Raw genomic sequence first — 24,354 nt, 5'->3', positions numbered from 1 at the left:
AATAGGGCCTAATGGACATTTAACTGCAGACTGCTATAAAGCCAACAGGCTATATTTTAGCTGCCCACTATATTTATGGACAGAGCGCATCTACTCACAGACATAGGAGCAAAGCACTTAAAAAAAAAAAAAAAAATAGATGTCTGTTCTACACTTAGAGCATATTCACTCTGAAAACCTGCAGTACTACTAATGTACACCAGATGGCGATTCAGCAACATCATTTTTTGTAATATGCAGATGCACAATGACAATTCATATTATTTACAGCAGTCATGCCATCTGCAGCAAAAAGCCCAGTGCTATCAGACTATCATCATGTAGTTCTATCAGTGTGCTGTACTGTCTTAATACACATTAAATTAGCAAATTTAGCCCAATTTAAGCAGCTTAAGGCTTTAGGCCTCATGTCCACTAGCTAAATGGAATTGCGGAATCCGCAGTGGATTTTGCCCATAGGGAATCATTGGCCACCCGCGGTGTATTAAATAGATTTTTGCACCCGCGGATGGCATTTTAAAAGAATTGTGTTTTTCACACGCGGGAGAAAAAACGAGGCATGTTCCATTCTGCCGCGGATTCCACGCGGATCGGCAACATTGCTATCACATGGATAGCAATGTGTGCGGATATCTGCATGCAAAAAAAATACCATTTAAAGCAAATCCGCGCGGAATACGCCGCGGACATACGCGGCAGATTCTGCGCGGATTGTATTTTTCAAGTGGACATGAGGCCTTATTCCCATGAGCGCATATACGGCGCGTTTTCACACCCTGGCGCGTATATGGTACCCATGTGAAGCATTGATTTCCAACGTAGCCAATTACACGGGCGAATATATGGTGCGTAAATACACCGGCAGCGCGAAAGAAAGAACATATATGTAGCCGATGCATATACACTCAGCCAAAACCTAGTTCTGGAACTATGTTTTGGCCAATATACGCTAGCAGGTCCTATAGACTCCTATGGGAGCAGGGAAAGAGAAGGGAGGGGGGAGGCTGCCAAAAGCTTACAGGTGTCACGATATAGGCAGTGGAAGGCATCCCAAGGATTTTGGCAGAGCGAGGGCTTTCCGGGGCGCGGCCTATTTTTTCCGCTGAAAACTACGCTCGCAGTCGTGTGAATGGATGAGAAAATGCTGGCCGCAATCGCGGAAAGACGCCCATTCAGGTGCTTATAGTGAGCAGGCGTGAAACCATAAAACCGCAGTCGCCGAATATGCGCTTGTGGGAAAGAGCCCTAAGGAGAACTATTCCTCATTTTACTGGGCATGCAATGAACATGTTCACAATAACAAGTGAGAAGAATTCTAGAGCTCATCTACTATCACTAACGAAGCCTTCAACAGAAGGCATCCTGTTCCATAGCCAGTATGGTAAGGTGTAGGGGCGTTTACACACAGCTTCACCTGCAAGATCGCACAGCCATTAATATTGTTAATGATCGCACGTTTTTTTTGGGGGGGGGGGGGGGGGGGGAGGTAAAACTGATGTTTATTTGCAAAACTCATGTGGCCCTTTAATCCGTTTAAATATTGCAGTGGCTGCATGTCACCACTGGGGCATTTCCCTAATTCTAATGTAATTGATAGGCAGGCCTTATTTAAAAAAAACAAAAAACACAGGAAGTGTTTTTTACACTTACATTGGGGAATGGAGAAGACAAATCTGCATTTGAACACCATGAAAATCAGATACTTGCTTCCATTTTAATAGATTAGATAAATCACCGTTAAACTGTGGCAGGAGCTTTTTCTTTTCTGAATGAACTAAAACAAGTCTGGTGTTTGGTAGTGGATACAAAGGGATTCAGAATATCTACAGGCAATGTGAACCATCACTGCAGCTTTCTCAATTCTGAAGATTTTGTACAATAGGCTACAATCTTACTGCTCCATCTGGTGGTGGGTTGAGGAAATGCTCCTAGGACTTGGATGTAGAAAATCACCCTAGTCCTGCATTTTGTTTGCAAGAGAAGCTTGAGGGTGAGGGCGGCATATGTGCGAATACACACGCTTCAGTGCAATGTATTTACACTATGAACAAGGTGGATTTGCGTCTCATGTCTGCCCAGTTTACTGTACTATTTGCACACGCAGGACATATTTCAATGTGCGACCCTTCAGATTTAAATAACTATTTAGCCTAATGAGGTCCAGAATGTGTTGTCTTTTTCACATTATTGCGCAGTGTTTCACACATTTCCTTGCATATTGCACATGCATTTATGCACCTTCCATAGATTTCTATGTGGAGCTTTGATGTGCAAAAGTACACAAAAATAGAGCAGGTTGTGTTTTTTTTTTGCATGCAAGGTATACAGATGCAAAAAAAGTAAATGTGAGTGAACCCACTGAAATCAATGGGTTCTATTCTCTGCATGCACAAACTTTGCAGACGCAAAAACACCCGTGTAAAGCCATCCTGACCGTGCATTTACCAGATATTCCTACAATCCCCCGATCAGAGCCGAGCTCATGTTTAAGTGGACCAACACACAGATACCCATTGACTATTAACTACTGTACCACTATGCAGTAAACAGGGCCTTACTGCTACTTAAGATTATCAATTACAATTGAAGCGTTCCGTTCGGCTACGCAGATTAGTTTTATTATTATGTAAGTTTATAATTTTTTTTTTTTTAAAGGTCAACACTAAAAATGGTTCCCAGAACAGATACAATTGTCACAGATCTCACCAAGGCTCCGGCATTTACAGATCGCATACGCCTGTGTCAATGCATCCTTAATCTTAACTCTTATTCCATGAAACTAAAAAGCAAAGGAGCAAAACATTAAAATTCAGCGCGTTGTGGACGTGGGATTTATGAATTGGCCAATCAATGCAGCGGCTCAGCTAATTCATAAATCCTGCCTCCATAATACACTGGCTGTTGATTGGTTCTTTGGCTGCTGCTCAGCCAATCAATGCAGCACTGGGTGAACCAATCACAGCCATTACATTGGTTCATTGAGTGCTGCATTGATTGGTTCATCCAGCACTACTCAGCCAATCAGAGCCATTGCTTCCTGGAGTCAGGATCTATAAATCCCACAACCAGGAAGTGATCTTCTGTGGGTGAATGAGGACTGCAGGACGCCAGGCGGAGCTTAGGAGAGCAGCGGGAGGACCCGGACCGATGCTTTTAGGTAAGTATTTCCTTTTTTTTGGAGTGCAGCTAGGGCTTAAATTTCGTAAACTGCATCACTGACTCTACAAAATTGCGGGGACAAAGCTGTGATATCGCCGTGATTTTGTAGCAGCGATATTGCTGTCACCTGTGTGAAAGAGGCCTAAAGGCCAACACTTTGGATGGCGAAAAAAATGTTATTTTTGGTAAATTAAGTAGCTTGCAGTTTTACTGGTTATCACATTGGCCATCACATTAACACAAGTTTGTTGAAATGACAGCAACTATTTAGGACCAAGTTGTTTCCAAGACACGGTTTTCATTTTTAATTTGGAACAAAAAGATAAAAAAACCTCAAGATCCTGTCTGACCAACTAACTAGAGCTGGATCTCACGGTGCATAAGCTTAGCCTGAACGATGCCCTAGTCCTGGCCAGTAGCTTATGCTAAGGAGCAGTTGTGAATATGTAGGTTTGTGCGAGTCGTCAGGAGCGGCACAGCTAGGAGCTCATCTTCTAGTTTTGGTGGAGTTTATCCTGTATGACAGGGAGGCATAGAAGGACTAAAAGGGATCACAATAGTGAAACTCTTCGGATCTGATAAACCAGTTATGGCAGCAGAACAAGTGATGTTCATCCCGCTCTGGACATCTGCCCTTTAAGCACCTTTGCTAGCGTTCATATTGAATTTTTTCAGCAAACTCATTCCTCTCCCTCGATCAGTAAGCTTCCCCCTCTGAAGACATTAACATGCATGCTCAGCCAAGCAGAACGCACAAGTTAACAAAGATATCAAGAGTAATAGTCGTCGGCGAACGCTGCTTCAGTTGTCAGCTACTTCATTTCTACAGACACCTTTAGTGGATGCAAAGGCACTCTAGGTTCATGAGAATCCAATGGCAAGAACACTCATCCAGTGCCACCATATTCAGAGAGAAGGCCGAGCTCCTACCTATCATACAGGACCCTCTGTCAGATCGTCACATCAGCAACACATGTATCAGCTCATTATACATTGTGTCCACTGTTTTGCTTATTGCGCAGTCATTTTCATTCAGCTCTAAAGAACGTAGTAACACTGTATTTTAGGTTAAAAAAAAAGACTTATGTCCATCCAGTTTAGCCCATTATCCTGCAATGTAGATCCAGAGGAAGGCAAAAACCCCAATGAAGTAGAAGCCAATGTTCCCCATTTTAAGGAAAAAATTCCTTCCCGACTCCAATCTGGCAATCAGAATAATCCCCGGATCACCGACCCTTCTGAAGTAATCAGTGACTAACGTGTAACATGGACCATAACATGTAACATCTTTACACTCAAGAAAAGCATCCAGGCCCCTCTTGAACTCTTACAGAGTTTGCCACCACCAACATTTTACATTTTTATTATAAAAACAATGTTTAGATCAACCTAAAACAAAAATGTCAAATTCTGCTATTCTGATGATAATGTACAAGGCTCGGACAACAGGGCCCTTGTATGTGAACACGGTCACGTATGACTATTTTAAAACCACCGAGAAGAAATACATATAAATGAAACTGGTAGTCAGATTTACAAGAAAACCGTTTAAAAAAAAAAAAAGAAATGCAGAATCTGCAAATTTCTGTGAGTCAGGCTTCTTCAAGAAATCGGATGTGCTTGCTTGCTTCCTGCGTTTTGATAAGCCTCATGTTTTCACCTTTGGTAACCAGCTGCAATAAAAGAAGGCAAGTTATAAACTAGAACATGATGGCATTCAAGATTTAATTCCTCATCACTGCAACGTCACTGGGCTTCAGCAGCCGTGTCACCCATGTGATACCTCCCGATAAAGGCTCTTTATAGGAGGATGTAAAGGAACCCAGATAGAATATAGGTATTCTTCTAACGCATTTACGTGATCTGTGAAGACTGTATAGGAACATAGCTAATGTCCATGGATATGATCTCAATTAATAAGGTAGTCCATTTTAGCAAGCTTGTATGCAGATGATTTCAGGCAGTCCTACGACTAAGGGCTGGCTCACGTCTGCATTAGGGCTTTCCACCTCTCTGTTCCGTTTTTGGAGCACAAAAACGGATTTAATTAGAGATGAGCGAGTATACTCGCTAAGTCACATTACTCGAGCGAGTAGTGCCTTAGTCGAGTATCCCCGCTTGTCTCTAAAGGGGGCCGGCGGGGAGATCTCTCTCTCCCTCTCTCCCCCCCCCCCCGCAACTCACCTGTCACCCACGCCGGTCCCCGAATCTTTAGAGACACGAGCGGGGAGATACTCGGCTAAGGCACTACTCGCTCATCTCTAGATTTAACATTTCCATTTCCTTGCCTATTGATTTAAATGGGTTGTCAAAAAAAACTCCCCAAAAAACGGAACACTTTCAGTCTGCTTCTGTTCTGTTGTTTCCGTCTTTTTTTAATGGAAGAAATAGCGCAGTCTGAAGCGCAATTTGTTCCATAAATTTTTTTTTGAAAGATAACGGAACAAAAGCATTCTGTATTTAAAAACAAAAACCATTGAAAACATAGAAAGTGAAGCGCTAAGTGAGAAGCTAGTGATGTCTTTTAGTCTAAACGCTCTGCACGAGCGCTGAAGACCTTAGCAATGATGTCAGCGCATGTGCAGTTGTTTAAACGACCGTCGATCCGTGTAAAAGGGCCATAAGACTCCAGGAATCAGCTAAGCCAACACAGAGCACATGGACGCACCACACCTGCTTCAGAACACCTTCACCTTGATTGTGCATGGCCTGCCATGTGTGTGTCCGGACACACAGGGAACATCAAAGACGGAGAACGGACAAAAATCTGGCATTACACAGGATGCATATAATAATAGAGCTTTACTCCATGTGTGACAACAGATATTCATGCACACGCTTTGTAGTGTCTGACTGAGTAAAGCTAGCTTTTATTTGCACCCTGTGCAGTGCCGGCTTTCCCCCATTCTCCAGGAATCAGCTGTTATAAGGCTAATTTCACACAGGCGAACGCAATATTGGGCCATGAATCCCACCCCCATATTGCACTCACCATTCATGTGAAATCCCCACAGATGTCAGGTGTTTTTATGTCAAAACCGCCTCCCATCCATTCAGGGATGCAAAGATCTCCGATGCCGCTGTCAGCCACGGCGGGCAAACACAGAGTTAATCCCATTGTTTTAAATGGAAGTTCTCGCATCGCATGCACCCACAGCACGTGGTGCGATTCTGCCGCCGGCCCCATGGAAAACAATGGGCGGTGTGATGCAAGAGCACGCAACAAGATAGAACATGCCGTAATTTGTTTCCCGCATCGCATTGTGGTGCTATGCAGTACAACATCGCTCATGTGTATAACCCCATTCAAAAGATTGGGGTTCATATTCGCGCGCCTCGCAACAAACAAATCTTGCACTATTTTCTTGGCTGTGCGAAAGCGGACAGAGAGGGGAATGATACTGTTTGCAGCAGCTCTCCACTGTGGTTGATAAAATGGGATCCTAATTGAAGTACCCCATTCTAGTTCCTCCATCTCCTTCTGTCCAAAATAGATCATTCTTTGAATACATTCAATATGCAGAATCACAAATTAGCCACAAAAGGACCGATCAAGAACGATACCTTTTTAGTACCACGTATCTTTTCACGAGGCCTGTTTAGTTTTGCTTGCCTGTCCACCAAGATCTTCTGCCAATATCTTTGCTCGCTATCTCCTAGGGGGGGAAAAAAAACTAGTTAGCAACTACACAGTCAAAGAATTCCCCAAAAATTACAAAAACAGGTACAGCATTTAATAGCTGATTGGCAGGTGTGCAGGAGTCGGCTCTGGACCAATGTGATACTGAAGACCTATCCTAAACATAGGACAGCAATATGTAAGTCCTGAAAAAACCCTTAAAATACAGATATATCAATATACGCCCAGTGATAACTGTGTGGAGGATGGGATCACCATCTAAGTTCCGCTTGAACAATCCTCGGACTCCATAGCCACTAAATGACATAATGTAAGACAGTCGTCCCATATTATACTGGGCAGCTAGTTTGGTTATTGAAACTAGACATAAAGGGGGCTATAAAACGCAGCTAATGCCAAGCATCCCAGTACTCACCAGACAGGATCTGCATTTTCCAGTTATGCTTTCTCTGTACTTCAGGCCAGGAATTGAAGATCGCTTGGGCATTTTCAGGGGTTTTTAAACGGACGTGGCACTCTATATCCCCTTCCAGCATATCAACATATGCCACTTCAGACACTCCGGACAAAGCATCCTATAGGGGAACAAGCTATACATTAGTTCTTATTCACAGCAGGCAAAGCACATATGAAGCGATTAGGAAAATACCATTTCCTATTTACAATGGTACAGATTTACTAATATGGTTTAATATTTAGACAGCGTAAACTCATGGTCCTTTTACACGGGACGAGCTGTCGGGCAAAAGATGCTCAAAGCTCATCCCACTGATGCTCACTCCTGCGCTGTTACACTCACAGCACTGTCTGCATGGAGGCGGAGCTGCTTACAGTGAATGGAGAGGGGCGAGTGGAGAACTGGGAGAGAAATCTCCTCCAGCCGCCCTGCTGTCAGCGATTCTTGCTCCTGTGTATCAGCACGGGAGCAAGCATACACCGGGCTGAGTGTCGGGCATCGTTTGCCCAACACTTGTCCCCTGTGTAAAAGGGCCATACGATTGCATTTCCCTAAGAACTGTTCAGCCGGGTCCACATAGGACAAATACCATTTGGTGCAGTTTTATCGCGAATTGCTGTGCGGAATTCACCCCCTCATTGAGAGGGAGTATTCCGAGGGGAGACGGAAATTGACATACTGCGGAATTGAATTTCCATGCCACAAATCAATTTCCGCATGGGTTTTGTGCGGATTATTTCCTCAGCTTGTGAAAGAGATTTTCAAAATCTTGTCCACTTTGCTGCTACTGTAAATGCGGTGGAATTTCCCTGCGGAGGGTCTGTACGGAAATCCCAGGGGAATTCTGTCCCATGTGAAACCCATCTTACAGTTGCAGGCACCCCAATCAAGCAACTGATTTGCAGGTTAGCATTGTCAACCTCAATCTTCCGTGCATCCCTCATACCCCAAAACAAAACTACCCCAAAGAATGAAATTCTTACCCACTTTAGAAACCTCCAATCAGTCTGAAAACCCACCTCTTCATAAAAGCCTACAACCTACCATAACCCTGCTGCAACTACACTGCCACATGAACAGCTTATACCCCATCTACTGTAAGGTCCCCATCTCCTTCCCCTTGCAGGCTGATGCAGGACAATGTGTCACTCATTCAGTTTAGGTTTATTGTACTTTATGGTAGCGTGTTACTGTTAGCTCCTATGTTGTGAATGTAAACCCTTTTTCATATGTACACCCCTCAGAACATCATCATCATCATCAATAATAGTAAGGCATTGGCGCAGAAGACAACCCCTACAATGGGGTGTAGAAATAAATGGTATTCTTTTATCCCGCAACACTTTGATTTCTTAAACTATTTGCACTGCCAAACCTACAGGGCCTGAGGGGTTGAAGGGGGGGGGGGGGGGGGTATTTGCATGGCATTTATATTAAAAGGAGATCCAGTTTTCTACTGAAATATATGTAACGGCCAACACTTTAGGATATCGTCATTTCTATGCTTGTAGATTAATGTTACAGCTGTTGGCACAAATCGTGGTTGGAAATCCTCAACTACGATTCCAAAGATTATGTTGGACAATAACCCAAGTGAATTTATATATGTTTGCGTTTTACTACACATATAAAAACATATGAATTTTAAAGAACAAAAACTGAAAAAAGGAATTACCTTAACATGCTGGCGATTTGGAAAGGGTTCCAAACTGGTGAGCTTTACAATAACCCCACTGATATATTGGGGTCCAAGTGTCTCGGTCTTCACAACATTCACTATAGAAACAACACAAAAACCAGCAACATGAGGAAAAACAAAAACTTTATTAATTAATAAATACACACACACACATACATACATACATACATACATACATACATACATACATACATACATACATACATATATATATATATATATATATATATATATATATATATATATACACACACATACATACACACACACACACACACACACACACACACACACACACACACACACACACACGCATACATATATACACACACACACACACACACACACACACATATACATACGCACACATAAATACATACACCATGCAAACTGTTCTTTCCTATACAGTGTAAAAAAAGGTATGCCAATTTATAGAACACACCTTGCCATGTGTGTGGTTCATGTGGTTCATGAGTCTGTAGATATGTTCTCTGAATGTAAAGTACAAACTAGATGTACAGACCCTTAAGGTGCCTTCACACAAGGCCATTCGGGGAATAGTCGCCATGTGTACAAGCAGCTGTCACCAGGGCACTGAGTGACAAACCGCTCACTTGTCAGAAGCCACTTGTTTATAGCAGAACCAAAAACCAAGTGACTGACGGTCCGTGTAAACAGGAGGCGCTCATTTACAGTGAATGGAGGCGGACGGCTGGAATGATCCCCGGCCCACTAAGCCTCTATTCACTTCAATAACCATCGCTCCTGTGAAAAGCAGAGTAGCGATAGCCACTGGTAGGGTTGTCAGGCACCAACGCTCCTGACCGCCCTCACTGACCGCCCTCACTGACCGCCCTCACTGACCGCCCTCACTGACCGCCCTCACTGACCGCCCTCACTGACCGCCCTCACTGACCGCCCTCACTGACCGCCCTCACTGACAGCCCTCACTGACAGCCCTCACTGACAGCCCTCACTGACAGCCCTCACTGACAGCCCTCACTGACCGCCCTCACTGACCGCCCTCACTGACCGCCCTCACTGACCGCCCTCACTGACCGCCCTCACTGACCGCCCTCACTGACCGCCCTCACTGACCGCCCTCACTGACCGCCCTCACTGACAGCCCTCACTGACAGCCCTCACTGACAGCCCTCACTGACAGCCCTCACTGACAGCCCTCACTGACAGCCCTCACTGACAGCCCTCACTGACAGCCCTCACTGACACTCCGACCACATGAAGGTATCTTAACTTGTTTAGTTTGAAAAGCAAACACTAAGCAATAAAAATCTCAAACAGAAGCAGCGGCGGAGTAGATGATTTACAACTGGATAAACTTTGCTTAAACACAACAATTTCACCACATTGTGTATCAATAAAGCAATCTTTGAGGCCTCATGCAAATTGAGCAGCGGATTCTGCGCTTGTCAGCAGGTGCGGGTGATCCGCTGCTCATTATGCCCATTGGTCTGTGTGGAGATTCCTCTCTCCACGCACACCAGCGGATTTCATTTGCGGCCACTACGTGCCAAAATAAAATGGCAGCATGCTCTATTTTAGAGCGGAATACGCAGCGACGGGTTCCATTGAAGTCAATGGAAGCCATTCCTGCTGCGGCACTTCTGCAATGAGCACTGCGGAAGTGTCGTGGATCCGCTTCCTCGCCTAGGCGACGGCGCAGAGAAATCTGTACTGCACTGATGGCACATCCGCATACAGAAAGAGGACTTCTGCAGGTACGCAGGGTCGCAGGCACAGGAGGATTCCGTGCGGGATTACCCACGCGAAATCCCAGCGTGCCTGTGTGCATGAAGCCTAAATTAAATATATCATTTACCATCTTTCGTGTTGAAGTTCTGTTTTCTTTGTTCTGTTTCCATTTCTTCCATCGAATCACAATTTCTTCTATTTATTGACTTTTTTAGGGAAGACATGCTGGCTCTCTGCAGGGTCAGATATTCAGCCTTGAGCTCCAACCATTTTTGCCTGGAGTGAGAGCGGGAGGTTATAATGTTGCAAAACAATGGAATACGTCAATCTGCGGCCTCGCTGAGATGTTACTACTTGATAAATAGAGAGAACTACTTTGTGCATCAATTTATTGTCATTTCCAGGATTTCTACTGCTGTTAATGGAAGAAGATGAAACCCGTGAGGCTCCCAGCGTCCTCTATGGGCTAAGCATACAACATTGCATATACGAGTATCTCTGCAGCCTTGGACTCCAGACTGTAGCTAGCAATCCTGATACATTCCTACAAACCCTCAGCTGTGAGCAGCACTAGGCCTGTACAGACCCCCCAATGTAAACAGCATTGTGTCTATTCTATGACAGCAAGTAGAGATACAAGTTCTCCTACACAATGATATTTACACAACACTAGTCCAGACCTGCTGAGAAGACAATGTGGCAGGTCTGTAGGACGCATGGAAATACCTAAATATCTCTTATATGTCCCATTTAGGCCGCCTGCAGACGGCGGGGTTGGATCCGGCTGCAAGAATTCTCGCAGCAGGACCCAACCCGAGTGCCTGCAGAGAGCAGTGCGGGCACTCACCCCTCCCGCAGCCCCGGCTCTTTCATGTGCCGGCTGCCGGGCAGCCGGCGCATAGCGGAGCCGGCGGGCGGTGAGTGAAGTTTCTGTGCGGGGCTCTGCAAGCCCCGCACAGAAATAGGACATGGCGCGGTTTGTTTGCCACGCGAGATTTTGCGCGGCCAAACTGCGGCCGTCTGCATAGGATTGTGTTTGTTAACACAATCCTAGGCAGGCTTCCAGCGGTGGAAATCCCGCCGCGGAATTTCCGCCCGTCTGCAGGCGGCCTTAGATGGGACAGCAGTTGGCTAAACGACTGCACGAGCGCCGAAGTCACCGCTAGGACGTTAGCGTCCGTGCAGAGTGTTTGGACAGGCAGATCGTCGCTGGGTTATCACCGGCTTCTTGCTCAGCGCTTCCCCTTCTACATAATGCGCTGAGCGGGAAAGGTTTACACTCAGCGAGGATTTTCATGCTGGTTGAAAGCGAACGACCAACGAACTGCAAGCGAATAGCGCACAATAATCATCCGGTGTAAATGGCCCTTTAGAAGGCTTCTCCACCCGGCTGAAAAACAATGGGTGCGATTTTTCAGTGTGCGTGGAAAGAATTTGCATAATTCCACATAGTATACACATTCAAAACTACTGGAACAGTCATGAGAAAAACTAAGTCCACCCTCCTTGTAATCTACGGTTTTACAGATCAGGAAATAATTTATAAAAACACCTGGTCCTTAAAATGTCCTAAAATTTACAACCTCTGTTGGACATCACATGACACATTACACCGTAACATTATTTAATAAGAACTGCTGCTAAGCAAAAAAAATTCTTAATTAATTGGGCGTCAGCAAGTATGAGGGTCTCTACAAAGGTTTTGGTCTGGAGCATTCAGATGTGTGAAGAAAACACCAAGGAGGAAAGACATCGGCAATGATCTTAGAGAAGCATATGCTGCTGCCCATTAATCCAAGGAGGGCGATAGGGCCCTTCCCAAACAATTTGGGGGCCATCATTCTATAGTGAGAAAGATTAGTCACAAGAGAAACACTTTCAAGACTGTTGCCAATCTTCCCAGGAGTGCACGCCCCAGCAAATTCACCCCAATGCTCAGAGAAACTGCAAAAAAACCCCAAGAGCTCCATGCCAGACTCTACAGGCCTGAGTTAGCATGTTAAATGTTGAAGTTCAAGAGGGTACAGTAAGAAGAAGACTGAACACGTGTGGCTGGTTTGGAAGGGTTGACAGGAGAAAGCCTCTTCTTTCTAAAAAGAGCATGGCGGCACGGTAAAAGTTTGCAAAGTTGCATCTGAACAAACCAGTAGACTTCTGTAACAATGTCAATTGAGCAGGTGAGACAAAAGTGAGAGGTTTGGCCATAATGCCCAGTGCCACGTTTTGGCGAAGACCAAACACAGAATATCAGCAAAAAAAGCACTTCATACGGAGGTCGAGGAGTGATTTTGGCTCGTTTTGCAGCCACAGAACTATTAATTATGTCCCAACAATTGCACATACTATACCACCACTCATACCTGGCAGAGACGGGCATGAACGTTAAAGAGTTAATCCTATCTTATAAACTGATGACAAATCACCAGGATATGCTATCACTTTATGATTGGTCCGACCTCCGTGACCCCTTCACTTGATCATTGGTGGGGTCCCAGGGTTGGTGTAGCACCGCGTTCGCTTCACTGTTTTTCACTCCATAGCTGAGCCCCAGCCAGCCATGGTGCAAGGAATTCCCAAGTGGACCCTTCATCTTCTGGATATATTCTAGGGATATGCAATTACTTTATAACATGGGAATAGCCTTTATTGGGAAACTATGGCAAAGGTTTTAGGGCATCTATTGACCGGTATCTAGACACAAAGCCCTTAAAGGGGTTTTCCGGGCAAAAACGAATCAATGACCTATTCTCAGAATAGGTCACGACTAGTAAATTGCACGAGAGCCCCGGCAGTCAGTGCAGTGGGCCGAAGTGTGTCATAATACATGGAACCTGAAGTGGCTCAGCTGGCTTCACTCCTATTGAAATCAATGGGAACTAAAGTGGCTACTACACTTCTGCGCCTGTAGCCTATGTAAGAGGCGGGAGTGTAATAGCCGCTTTAACTCCTATTGATTTCAATGTGAGTAAAGCCGGCTAAGACACTTCCTCTCCTCTCCCATATGACGCACATCCAGCCTGCTGTACTGACAGTGAGCCGGGCAATCACTGGGGATCCTGGCGATTAACTATTGATGACCTACCCTGAGGATAAATCATAGATAGTTGTTGCCCTAAAAAACCCTTTAAAAAGCAAATACCAGTATACAATTTTGTTTTAAAAAGGGAACCATTGGGATTATGTTCAAGAGGTATTCACATGGCTGAGATGACACACCAGTCCAATAGCAGAGGCTACTGGTGGTCAGTATTATGTAAACTACTGAACTCTGAACTGGCCGTTCTACGCCATTTCTAGAACTCCTATAGAAGTAGATGGGAGTTACAGAAACTGCATAGTGCAGAATGCTGTGGCATAAATAGCATAGCTGGTGGTATGCCTTTTTCAGAGCCGCCCTTCACTTCCATGGGAGTTATGGAAACAGTGCAGACTAGCCGGTTCGACTGTTTTTGTAACCCCTGGCACCAGTGGTCACAGAGGTGATTGCAGTGATGAACCAGGGAATAGATTCTGGTCGCAGAAGTGGGATCTACATCTATTAGACATTTAGGGAAAATTGTGTGCATAAATGTACAAGATGGCAATACTCTTCTAAAGAGCGAAACCTCAGAACTTGTAATGATTGGAAGCTGTCCATATCCCGATGCCGAGAGGTTATATTAAACAGCCTGGAGCACCGGTGTAGCGCTACAATCACTTCCACTGTTTTGTCCTGCTCAGTGGAGCCCGACTGCAGTTTGTGCAGGGAACTATAGCGACCCCATCATTCTCAGGATCGGTGGGGGTCCCAGAGGTCGGACTCTCACTGAACACACAATGATTGCATATTGCCTGGATATGCTATCACTTTACAAGATGGGAATTCCCCTTTTAAAGGGAACCTGTCATCACCTTTAAGCCCTGTAAACTATGTTACAGGGCTCAAAGGTGAAGAAACAGGGAGTGCAAGGAGCAGTGTTGCATACTCATTGGAGCCCCGATCCTGCGCTGTATTCCCATGAAGTTTGTACACACAGCGTGACTCTTTTCAGCCAGCGCTATTCGTGTGCTTTCCCGTTCATCTCAATGGGAAAACACGTGTACACCGGCAGCTGAAAAAAAGTCATGCTATGTGCGCTCAGGGACACAGCACAAGACCAGAGTACCCAGTGAGTATGAAACATCGCTCCCCGGACTTCCCGTTCCTTCACCTTTGAGCCCCATAACCTAGTTTACAGGTCTCAAAAGGTGATGTGAAGTTCCCTTTAAGCCAAGTAGAAGATCAACATGGAGATCACTGATATAATATATTCGGTTGAGGATCAACTATCCATTTTGATAGTTCTGCAGAATATTTGGTTCAATCAGCCACTGCCCGTGTGTGAATGAAGCTTTGGCGGTGCGATATCAAGCGTGTTCCTGCGTGAGGATGAAGTCTGATATTTGCGTAGCGTATGCCACGAGTCACTGGAGTTTAGTCAGTTTGAACAATGACAATAAAACTTACTTCTAGGCTTCACAAAGGTAAATGAAGTTTTCACTCATCCCATGGAATGTGGAGCTGTGAAGAGGATTAGCATACGGCCACAACCTGGCCAGATTGCAACACAGTGGTCTCTCCTGATTGGGGTCAGCGCATTTTATGCACAGGGAAACTAAATAGGCCTGATAGGGGGTCTTAGCACATGAAATGTACTGGGAAGAATATCCACTGATGCTCCTCAGGCATGAGAGTTAAATAGGAAGACATTTCCTCTGCTCAATCAGGTTACATGAGACACAAAGGTGGAGGTGCCCACCCAAAACTGTCCATTGTGCACACAGCACTCCCATTTCAATAACAAAGGTCAAGGAGGGCTTCCCTTAGGATTAGACTCATCCTGAGGATGGTATAAATGAGAGCAGGGTCTCCAGTAATCCTGCAGGAGCGCAGGTCACGTTACACGCTTCCGAGGTGAGTAACCCTTTCTAAACTAATAAGTCTTGCATGTATGGGGATTCCGTGGCCCCGTTCCCAGCTCATAAATCGTTTTCTATCGTAGTGCGCTAATAACAATGCTACAATAACTTGCTATTATATCCTGCAGTAAGAAAGCAGGTTTTGAACAGGGTCTATCAAAGTATTTAAAGACACCTATGGCTCATTTTCATTGCTCTGCAGCAGACAGCTCCTTATTATTAGTCCACTTAACCCCTTAAGGACATGGCATATTTTGGGCAAAGGACGCAACAATTTTGGGCCGATTTTTCCGTCAACGCGGCCGTATGAGGGCTTGTTCTTGGCTTGGCAAACTAGTTTTTACTGGTGCCATTTTTGGGTACATAAGACTATATTGTAAAACTTTTATTAATTTTTTTATGACAGCAGGGAGGGAAACCACATCAGTTCTGCAATTATTTTGGGGTTTGTTTGTTTTTTTGACAACGTTAATCATGCAGCATGAATGACAATACATTTTCTCTGCGGGTCGGTACAACAACAGTACCAAAATTCTTTTTTTTATTTTTTAGGTTTTTCCACTTTTCCGCAATAAAAACCCTTTTTTGGGGAAATGATCGTATTTTTCATTTTAAGAGGGGGGGGTGGGGGGGAAGAGTTGCTGCGTCTTGTAAAGCGAATGTGTCGAAATTTGTTGCATCTCCATTTGTTTGCACAATCGGACTTAATAAATCGTAGTTGTGCAAACAAACTCGCGATCGTGTGAACAAATGTGCGATCAGTTACCAGTTTTCTCTCCTCCCCAGTGCCACCCATATGTGCCACTGATTGGTGCTGAGTGCCGGCGGGAACTGCAGTTGCTCCCCTTCCTCCTGCTGAACAAGCGCCGCTGTGACACGGAGCTCCGCTGTTTCAGACCTCCGCTGCTCCTTCTGCTCCGTCGCCCGGCACTATCCCCTGCACTGTCCCTGGGTGAGTTCAAAATATTTTTTCCCTATTTTCCCCCTCTAAAACAGGGGTGCGTCTTATCATCTGATGCATCTTATTAAGTGAAAAATATGGTATATTTTTTTCTAAAATCGCTGCATTTAAAGTCCTATAACTTTTTTATTTTTCCATGGACGAAGCTCTGAGAGGGCTTATTTTTTGCAGGCGAGATGTAGTTTTTATGGGTACCATTTTAGGGAACATACAGATTTTTTTAATCACTTTTATTGCGTTTTTTGGGAGGCAAAATGGAAAAAAATAAGCATTTTGCCTCAATTTTTTACACTTTTTCCATGCAGGATAAAAACTGTGTTCAATTTGTTGTTCCGAGTCGTTACGGATACGACAATACAAAATATGTGGGATTTACATTTTTTTACTTTTTCTTTTTAAAAAAGGCACAACAAAAAAAGTTTTTTCCTTTTTTTTTTACATTTTTCTTACATTACAAGAGCTAGTCAGTGGTTTAGTACTGTTTGGAACATTTTGTCCACATTATACAAGATGCAAGCAAGTTGTGGTTTAGTTTTGCCCTTAGTACATTGCATTACACTAGCCACACTTATTATTATTATTAGATTATTATTATCTTGCCTAAGCAGTCAATGATTTTTGAAGTTTAATTTCTGACTAAGGTTAGATCTTAGGGTGTTACATTTTATTTTTATGTAAACATGAACTGTTGGATGAATTTCTACATTGTTGTATTGACATTACTCTCCATCTATAGGTCACAAGATGGAACTTCGGAAGGTTGTGAACCTGTAAAGAATCTCCTTGCACTTAAACACTGAAGTTTTCTTCTAAGCTCTATGCAGTAAGTGCTTCAATGTTTAAGTGAAAGAGGCTTCTACCGTCACGCAGCGCACCGATGATCGTTACAAGATCGCTCTCCTGTCATTATGCCGGCTCGATTGAAGAGAGAAAAAAACAGCAATTTTAAATCCTACAGGCTTGCTTACATGTAATGTGTAATATCGTACTTGGATATTGTTTTCCTTCCTTCCCACAGAGGAGTTTAGTAAACTTTTATCGAGGACCTCCGATACCTTAACATTGAGTGCTTTCTGTCTATTGAGCTAAGGGTAAGTGCTTCAATGTTATAGTCTCGGTGAATCCTGTCATTTCCAAAGGAGAATGTAAAAGACGAAAGCGACAAATGGAAATCATGTCTGCAAAGCAGGAAGCATGTGCTGTGGTAAAAAGGTTTAGTAAGTGCTTCTTGTTTTGTTAGCTCTGTTTTCCTGGAGCATCAAGTTGGGAATAAGATCACCACCACTGCCCTAAGGAGCTACCATTGCCAATGTGCATTTCTGTGTTGCAAGACCAAGGATTGCACGTTAGCAATGGTGACTGCTTGTGGCGTTCCTCTGCAAGGTTATTACATGGAGATTAAACAAAAGAATACTGTGAAATGGACAATGTGTTAAATTATCTCACAGTTTTTGAGGGTTTTCTGAGCTGTTCTAAAACTTAAAGGGGAAAAATGTAAGAAAATAATAAAAGAATTATTACTTACCAGTTACGAGAAATGTACTATTTAAGCACTGGAGAACCTCTAACAATCACACAACTGCAATATTTAATGGTCTACATAAAAATACTATTATCTGTATACTTCAGTGTTAGTTTTTAATGGGAGCTGTGTCTGCAGTACCAACCGGGGCCGCTGCACCTTGATCAGCGCTTTCTCTTCCTGCGATGCTTGTAGTAACAGCAGCGCTAAGAATCGGCTGATTGACTGATCTTGAGTAGCAGATCCCCACCAATCTGTTATTGATGACCTATCCCTAAGGATAGGTCATCAATAGTAAAAGTGAGACAACTCCTTTAAATACCTACATAGCTCCTGAAGACAGACCAACATTCTCACTCAATCGGCAGCACAAAACTGTTCCTGTATTCAGTGAGGTGAATCTAATGCAGAGCCCAAAAGGGAACCCGAATTGTCGATCCAATTAAATACCAGAAATAATGAAAAACGGGCAGCATAGATGGTGCAGAGAAGCTTCCAAAGGTGTACTTTATTCCTCCATGTCATGTCATGGAGGAATAAAGTACATCTTTGGATGTTTATCTGCACCGTCTATGCAGCCCGTTTTTCATTATTGCTAGACCAACACTTTCAGTCTTCTGTACCATATACATAAAATTATGATTCTCCTAATGCACTTTAAATTATTAAAGTGTACCTGACTTTTCAGAATACACTGCTGTGTGTGTACATGAGGTATATCTGGTCATTATATGACTTGTATCCTGCATTTATAGCCAATTTTCCGCTTCACAGGCTGTACTTGTAATTTACAGTTGTCCGGTGAAGATTGCAGTTATGCTTTCTCCCATATACTGAACACAAAGGAGAGCAAAATGTCTTCTATCTCTATGTAGCAAATCCTAATAATAAAAGACATCATGGAAGATGGTGTACAGCAGTACTGAGCAGTGTAAATGCGAATTGCTACTTATCACATTGGCCAATATACAGGCCCATTTACACTGGACAATTATCGCTAAAACTTCGCTCATCGGCGATCGTTTTAGCGATAATCGGTGTGTGTAAATGGGCGCGGGGCACCTGCATGTCGGGAACCTTTTGCTGATCTTTAAAATCAAGCTCACTTGATTTTAGCAATCAGTTTTATCAGTCGTTCTCCACAATGTTGATAGCATTGTTTCCCCATGGAAAACAAAGGATCTGAGCACAGTTATTAGCCTGCATTCAGTGAAGGCTTCATTAACATACATAATTGGCATTTAAGTAGCTGAGAAGCTACTTGAATACCAATTATTTTTTATGCAAAATAATCGCTCAAAGCTGTCACTCAAACTGTCGTTTGAGCGATTTTTGAACGATTATCTGCTCGTGTAAATGGGCCTTAGGTTGTTTCAAAGTCAGTAATGGTCCATTTACATAGGATGAGCTGTTGGGCAAATGATGCCCAGCAGCTTGTCCAAGTGATGCTTGCTCATCATTCAAAGAGCTGCTGGCATGGAGAAGAAGCAGGCAGGGGAGTGTTCTCCCCCCCTGCCTGCCTCCATTCACAGTAAGCAGTCGTTCAGAAGTGACAGACTGCCGTTTACACTGAACGGCTCGTTGTTCAGTTTCTGCATTCACATTCAGTCGCTGCATGCGTTTACACGGAACGATTATTGTTCAAACTCCTGTGGTAGCGCAAGAATTTAATGATTCTGAACAATAATCGTCCCATGTAAAGGGGTCTTACCTTTCTAACTTGTGGATTTTTTTAATCACCTGATCTACTGCTAATCTCATCTCTATAGGCACAGACCAAACGTTTTCTGAGGACTCTAGTGAGGAGATACAGTGAGATTTATTAAGCTGGATAACAAACCCTTTTTAGTCTATTGTTCTCCAGTGATAAGTGTCACAAGGGCTGACTGGCGTCCCCTTATCACTTTAACTACACATCAGTATGTATTAAAAAAAAAAAAAAAAAGATAACCAAAAGCCCCACAACATACTTGGATAAGACTCGCAGGGGGATGACCTCTTCTCCAACTCTATGTCTCTCCCTGTGCTTCTTCTTTCGTTTTCTCTTCACTTTGCTAGAAGATGTATCCTTCTTGTCACTTGTGTCTTTTTCCTCTTCAGTCGAAATCTCTGGAGAAGTGAGTAAAATCCGAAGTTATTTTCTTTCCCTTGTCCCAGCAATGACAGATTGTCAGAAGTAGAAAGCATTTTCTGGGGTCTTTTACACAAGACAATCCTATACCAGTTTAACTAGCTCTGATCAACAATACAGCATGTTGATCGGCGCTCATTACTACCATTCACATGTGGCAGATGATTGATTGTATGGGGACGGCGAATTGTTAATACAATTGTTTGTCTTCATACAGGTTGCTTTCATCAGCAGCACATCTCCCTGTTAGGCTGGGTTCACATGAGAGTATGATTACCGTGTACTATGAAGGCGCTGTATGCCTGTCCGATACGCGGTAATTTGCAGCCAATTAATTATATTGCCTTACGCAGTTCCGCTCACATTAGCGTGTCAGAATTGCGAAATATGCAAACACAAAAAAGAACGCATTGTTCTTTATGGGCGTGTGTATACGTGCGCCCATGCAAAACGACAGAGCAAGAGATGTATTAAAAAAAAAACTAAAAACAACAGATGTACTGCATCCATGACAGCGTGTGCGAGATACGCCGTCATGCGTAGTATAATTTCGTTGCCATGCATGGCAGTATGCCGGGTCACCGCCAGCTCCACAGCTGTAAAATGCTGTGTGGCCCACGCAGTGTTTTACGCTAATGGTTGTGTGAGCCCGGCCTTAAAGTTACCTTTGCAAGGGACATCTCGCAGACTATATCAAACACCCCTGGCCTTTTACACCACAGGGGTAACCAAATTACTGGACTTGTACGTGGTCCACAGACCCTTTTAGACAGAATAATCATTGATCGAAAGAGCGAAAGGGAACGATCATCGTTCTGATTCAATGCAGCCAACGACCAAACGATAAATTCTTGACTTTTAGTTCAACGTTCATTTTATGCAGGACTAAAAGTCCTCGCTGGCTCGTTCACTTCTCTTTCAGTTTGAATAGCGATTGTTCATTCACTCTCATTCACTAATAATGAGAATGACTGAAGGATTTCTTGTTTGAACGAGCCAACGATGTATCCCCTGTATAAACAGGCTGCCTGAGCCAACTCAAACATCGTTCACATGAGAAATTGTTTGGTGTGAACGGAAAGCACATAAGAATCCATTAATGTCAATGTATTCATATGGGGGCCAAAAATAAATTAACACTTTGAATTATACTTTGTAGTTCAAAAAGGCACAGAATATGAATATCACCTCTGCACTCTGTCAGCTCTGAAGAGGCCGCCTTTGATTTTGACTGTAGATCGTCTTTAGCTTGCGTTTTCCTGTATTTGGAAGAGTCGTGCTCCTCTGAACCGCTGAACTTCCTTTTCGAGGGTCTGCCTTCCTCAGACTGGTCGGAGCTCTCTCCTCGGTCCCGTTTTCTCGTTTCCTTCTTCGAGGCCTGTTTGTTAGATTCGGATGTGTCCGTCACGGAGCTATCAGAAACACTGCGGTGCCTTTTAGATTTTGTTGCTTCTTTTGTGGATAACTCCATGGTGCTCCGGTAATTACTTTCATCCTCTGCCGTTTCATCACTTTCCTTTTTGCTCTTCGACTTTTTCTTCTTCTTCTTTTTCTTTTCCTCTTAAAAAAAAACAAAAACAAAAAACAAAACACAACATAAAAATTCAGAACATAAGCAAAGCAGCGGTGTCAAATCCGTTACATGGTTAATACCAATGCTTCTCAACAGACCCCGCTGACTTATAATGGGATCATCTCGCTTATGTTGTTTTTCATGCATGGCTATTCTTGGGGTCAAACCTGACAAGAGCTGCTGATAGAGGCTTCGAACGTAAGTGTAAGCATAGTCTTATAAGATTGTTCAAGCAGCCCCATCCCTGACAGAAGGAAAACAAAAAGGTAACCGAACACCTTTCTAATTCTTTCTTGTCCTGCATGAGGCGGCAGACACATCCGGAGGGATGGAGCCTGCTGGTCTAGAACCCACACCAAGCAGATTTATGGCATACTTTCAGAATATGCCGTAAATGTCTAAGCTGGGAATACCCTTCTAATAAACATTTATCACCTGTACATGATAGTGGATAGATATGTAATCGCTGGAGTTATGACAGATGGGACCCACAGAGATCACAATAACGGCACAATCAGAATCCCCCTAGTAAATGAAATAGTCTTGCATATATGTGACCATCACTCCATCCACTGTCTTAGATAGCCAAATGCATTACTATCTCCCTTCGTCCCATAGAAATGATTGAAGCGGTGCATGCATGTGCACTGCAGCTCCATTCATGAGGTGGAATGTTTGCGCTATTCTTGTGATCCCTGGGGTCCCAGTGATCAAAGGCTTAAATGAGAAACGTAGGTTGCACTGGGACAATCATATTAAAGGGTTTATAAGTGACCAAGATGGCAGCCAACCCATAAAAGGCCCATTACCTATAACTGCTATACTCAAGTGGCTCTACGTTATTCTTTACTAACAGCTGATGCTGCAATATGTACACAAAAAAGCCCAAGTGCATCTTTAACCCCCTGGTGCATGTGCATCAGATGTTCACAGAGTTTGGATAGACTGGACTAAGAAGCCGAGCTTGCTCCATGCATGGCGGATGTCGTCTGCGACGGCTGACAAGAAACCACCTACAGCCGCGATAGGAGATAATCACAGTTGTTAACCACTAAAATGCCACCATCAATTCTAACAGTGGCATTTAGATGTCCCGATGGCCATTTAAATGTATCAAATGGTACACTGTGAGATACTGTTCAGTTGTCATGGCAGTCCTGACCCTTGTGAAGATCTGCCAAGTATTTCTGCCCATTAGGATCTGCCTGTAGCATGGCTTAATACAATGCCAGCAGAAGTACAATATACTGCAATACTGAAGTTTTGCAGTATATTGTATAACGAATCAAAATGATCACAAGTCCCCTTAAGGGGACGGAAAACAAATACATTTTTTTTTAAAAATAATTATTAAAAAAAATATTCGAAAATTTAGAACCCCCTTTTCTCCTATTTATAAAAAAACACCACATGTGATTTTGCTGTATCCGTAAAGGTCTAATTAAAACAACGCATTACTTATACTGCATGGTAAATGCTGTCAGAAAAAAAAAAAAACAGAAAGCAAAAACTGCGGTTTTTTTTGGACAATAGTTATCACGTCACTTTTGCCACAGTGTGTATGCCATAAACATAAGAGACAGCCACCCCCTCTTCAAATTTGGACATGTCCTCAAGGGGTTAAAGGAGTTAGCCACACACTGAAGAGATAACTTCTGGTTGATAGATTATGGTTATACTACAAGTGTTCTCCCTCTGCTTGACTGCACACAGTGAAGGAACTAATAGATACTGATGTGCACAACCAGACTAATCCCAGCAATCTTACGTTAAGTCATACCTGATTCATGTGTCTCTGGATTTTTTAGCTCTGGAATTGGTTTGCTTTTCACCGTTTTTGGAAAAATGCCCGCTTTCCTTGGGGCTTCCTCAGGTGGATTGTTTAAAAGCTAAATCATGTGGAAGGGAAAAAAAATAATTCAAGATCACATTGTTGCATCACTACTCCTGTACCAAGATGGCAAGATTTCTATGCCGGGATTTTATTAAAGGGGCTGTCCGAGATTTGAAAGAAGGGCCTTGCAGGTTGGAAATTGCAGCATGTCCTATTCTAGTGCAAGCCTTGCACTATCCATGTCATCACCGACCCGATGGCTGGGCACTAGCCGGCACATCCGTAGAGCAGAGAGAAGATGCCGGACAGACAAGCCGGGGGTCACTGCAGAGGCACAGGGTCGCATCATGCTGCGAGGATCATACAGTCGGAATCCGACCTAGCCGTCTGCATTTGACCTAAGCCATCGCAGTGTTGACATAGAAGTTGTCAAATGACAAAAGTATGTGTGTGTAGCCCCTACCTTAAAAATAATAGTGCAAAAAATACATGTAGTTTCTACTTGTGTTATAATAGTATCTCATCACGGCATGTTATGCTGCTTATAAACCATTTAATGAGCGGTGGAATGTGCCTGTATTTAAGATGGTGCACTGGGTCATACACATGAGCATTATTTCCCCTGCATCACACCTGGATGCGGGGAAAAAAACAAAACGTGCCACGTCCTATTTTGTTCTTAATGGGGATGGCGGCAGCATCACACCATGTGAGTGTGATGCAATGG

At 43.6% G+C, this 24,354-nt stretch overlaps 1 protein-coding gene across 3 annotated transcripts in view; it reads right to left on the bottom strand.

Moving 5' to 3' along the window:
• Positions 1 to 4,506: 4,506 nt before the first annotated feature.
• Positions 4,507 to 24,354, bottom strand: part of LARP7 (La ribonucleoprotein 7, transcriptional regulator) — a 35,692-nt gene continuing 15,844 nt past the window's right edge. For all 3 annotated transcript variants that reach the window (XM_066573850.1, XM_066573849.1, XM_066573851.1), the window contains exons 6-13: positions 23,574 to 23,682; positions 21,409 to 21,780; positions 20,060 to 20,198; positions 10,796 to 10,944; positions 8,932 to 9,032; positions 7,215 to 7,374; positions 6,724 to 6,815; positions 4,507 to 4,832 (exon numbers count right to left, since the gene is read on the bottom strand). In XM_066573850.1, the coding sequence (XP_066429947.1) occupies positions 4,752 to 4,832; positions 6,724 to 6,815; positions 7,215 to 7,374; positions 8,932 to 9,032; positions 10,796 to 10,944; positions 20,060 to 20,198; positions 21,409 to 21,780; positions 23,574 to 23,682 (1,203 nt within the window). In that variant the 3' untranslated portion in view covers positions 4,507 to 4,751. The remainder of the gene's footprint in view (positions 4,833 to 6,723; positions 6,816 to 7,214; positions 7,375 to 8,931; positions 9,033 to 10,795; positions 10,945 to 20,059; positions 20,199 to 21,408; positions 21,781 to 23,573; positions 23,683 to 24,354) is intronic.

The sequence above is a fragment of the Eleutherodactylus coqui genome, chromosome 7 (assembly GCF_035609145.1).
Source record: "Eleutherodactylus coqui strain aEleCoq1 chromosome 7, aEleCoq1.hap1, whole genome shotgun sequence".
NCBI lineage: Eukaryota > Metazoa > Chordata > Amphibia > Anura > Eleutherodactylidae > Eleutherodactylus > Eleutherodactylus coqui.
This window is presented reverse-complemented; position numbering and strand designations above follow the sequence as displayed.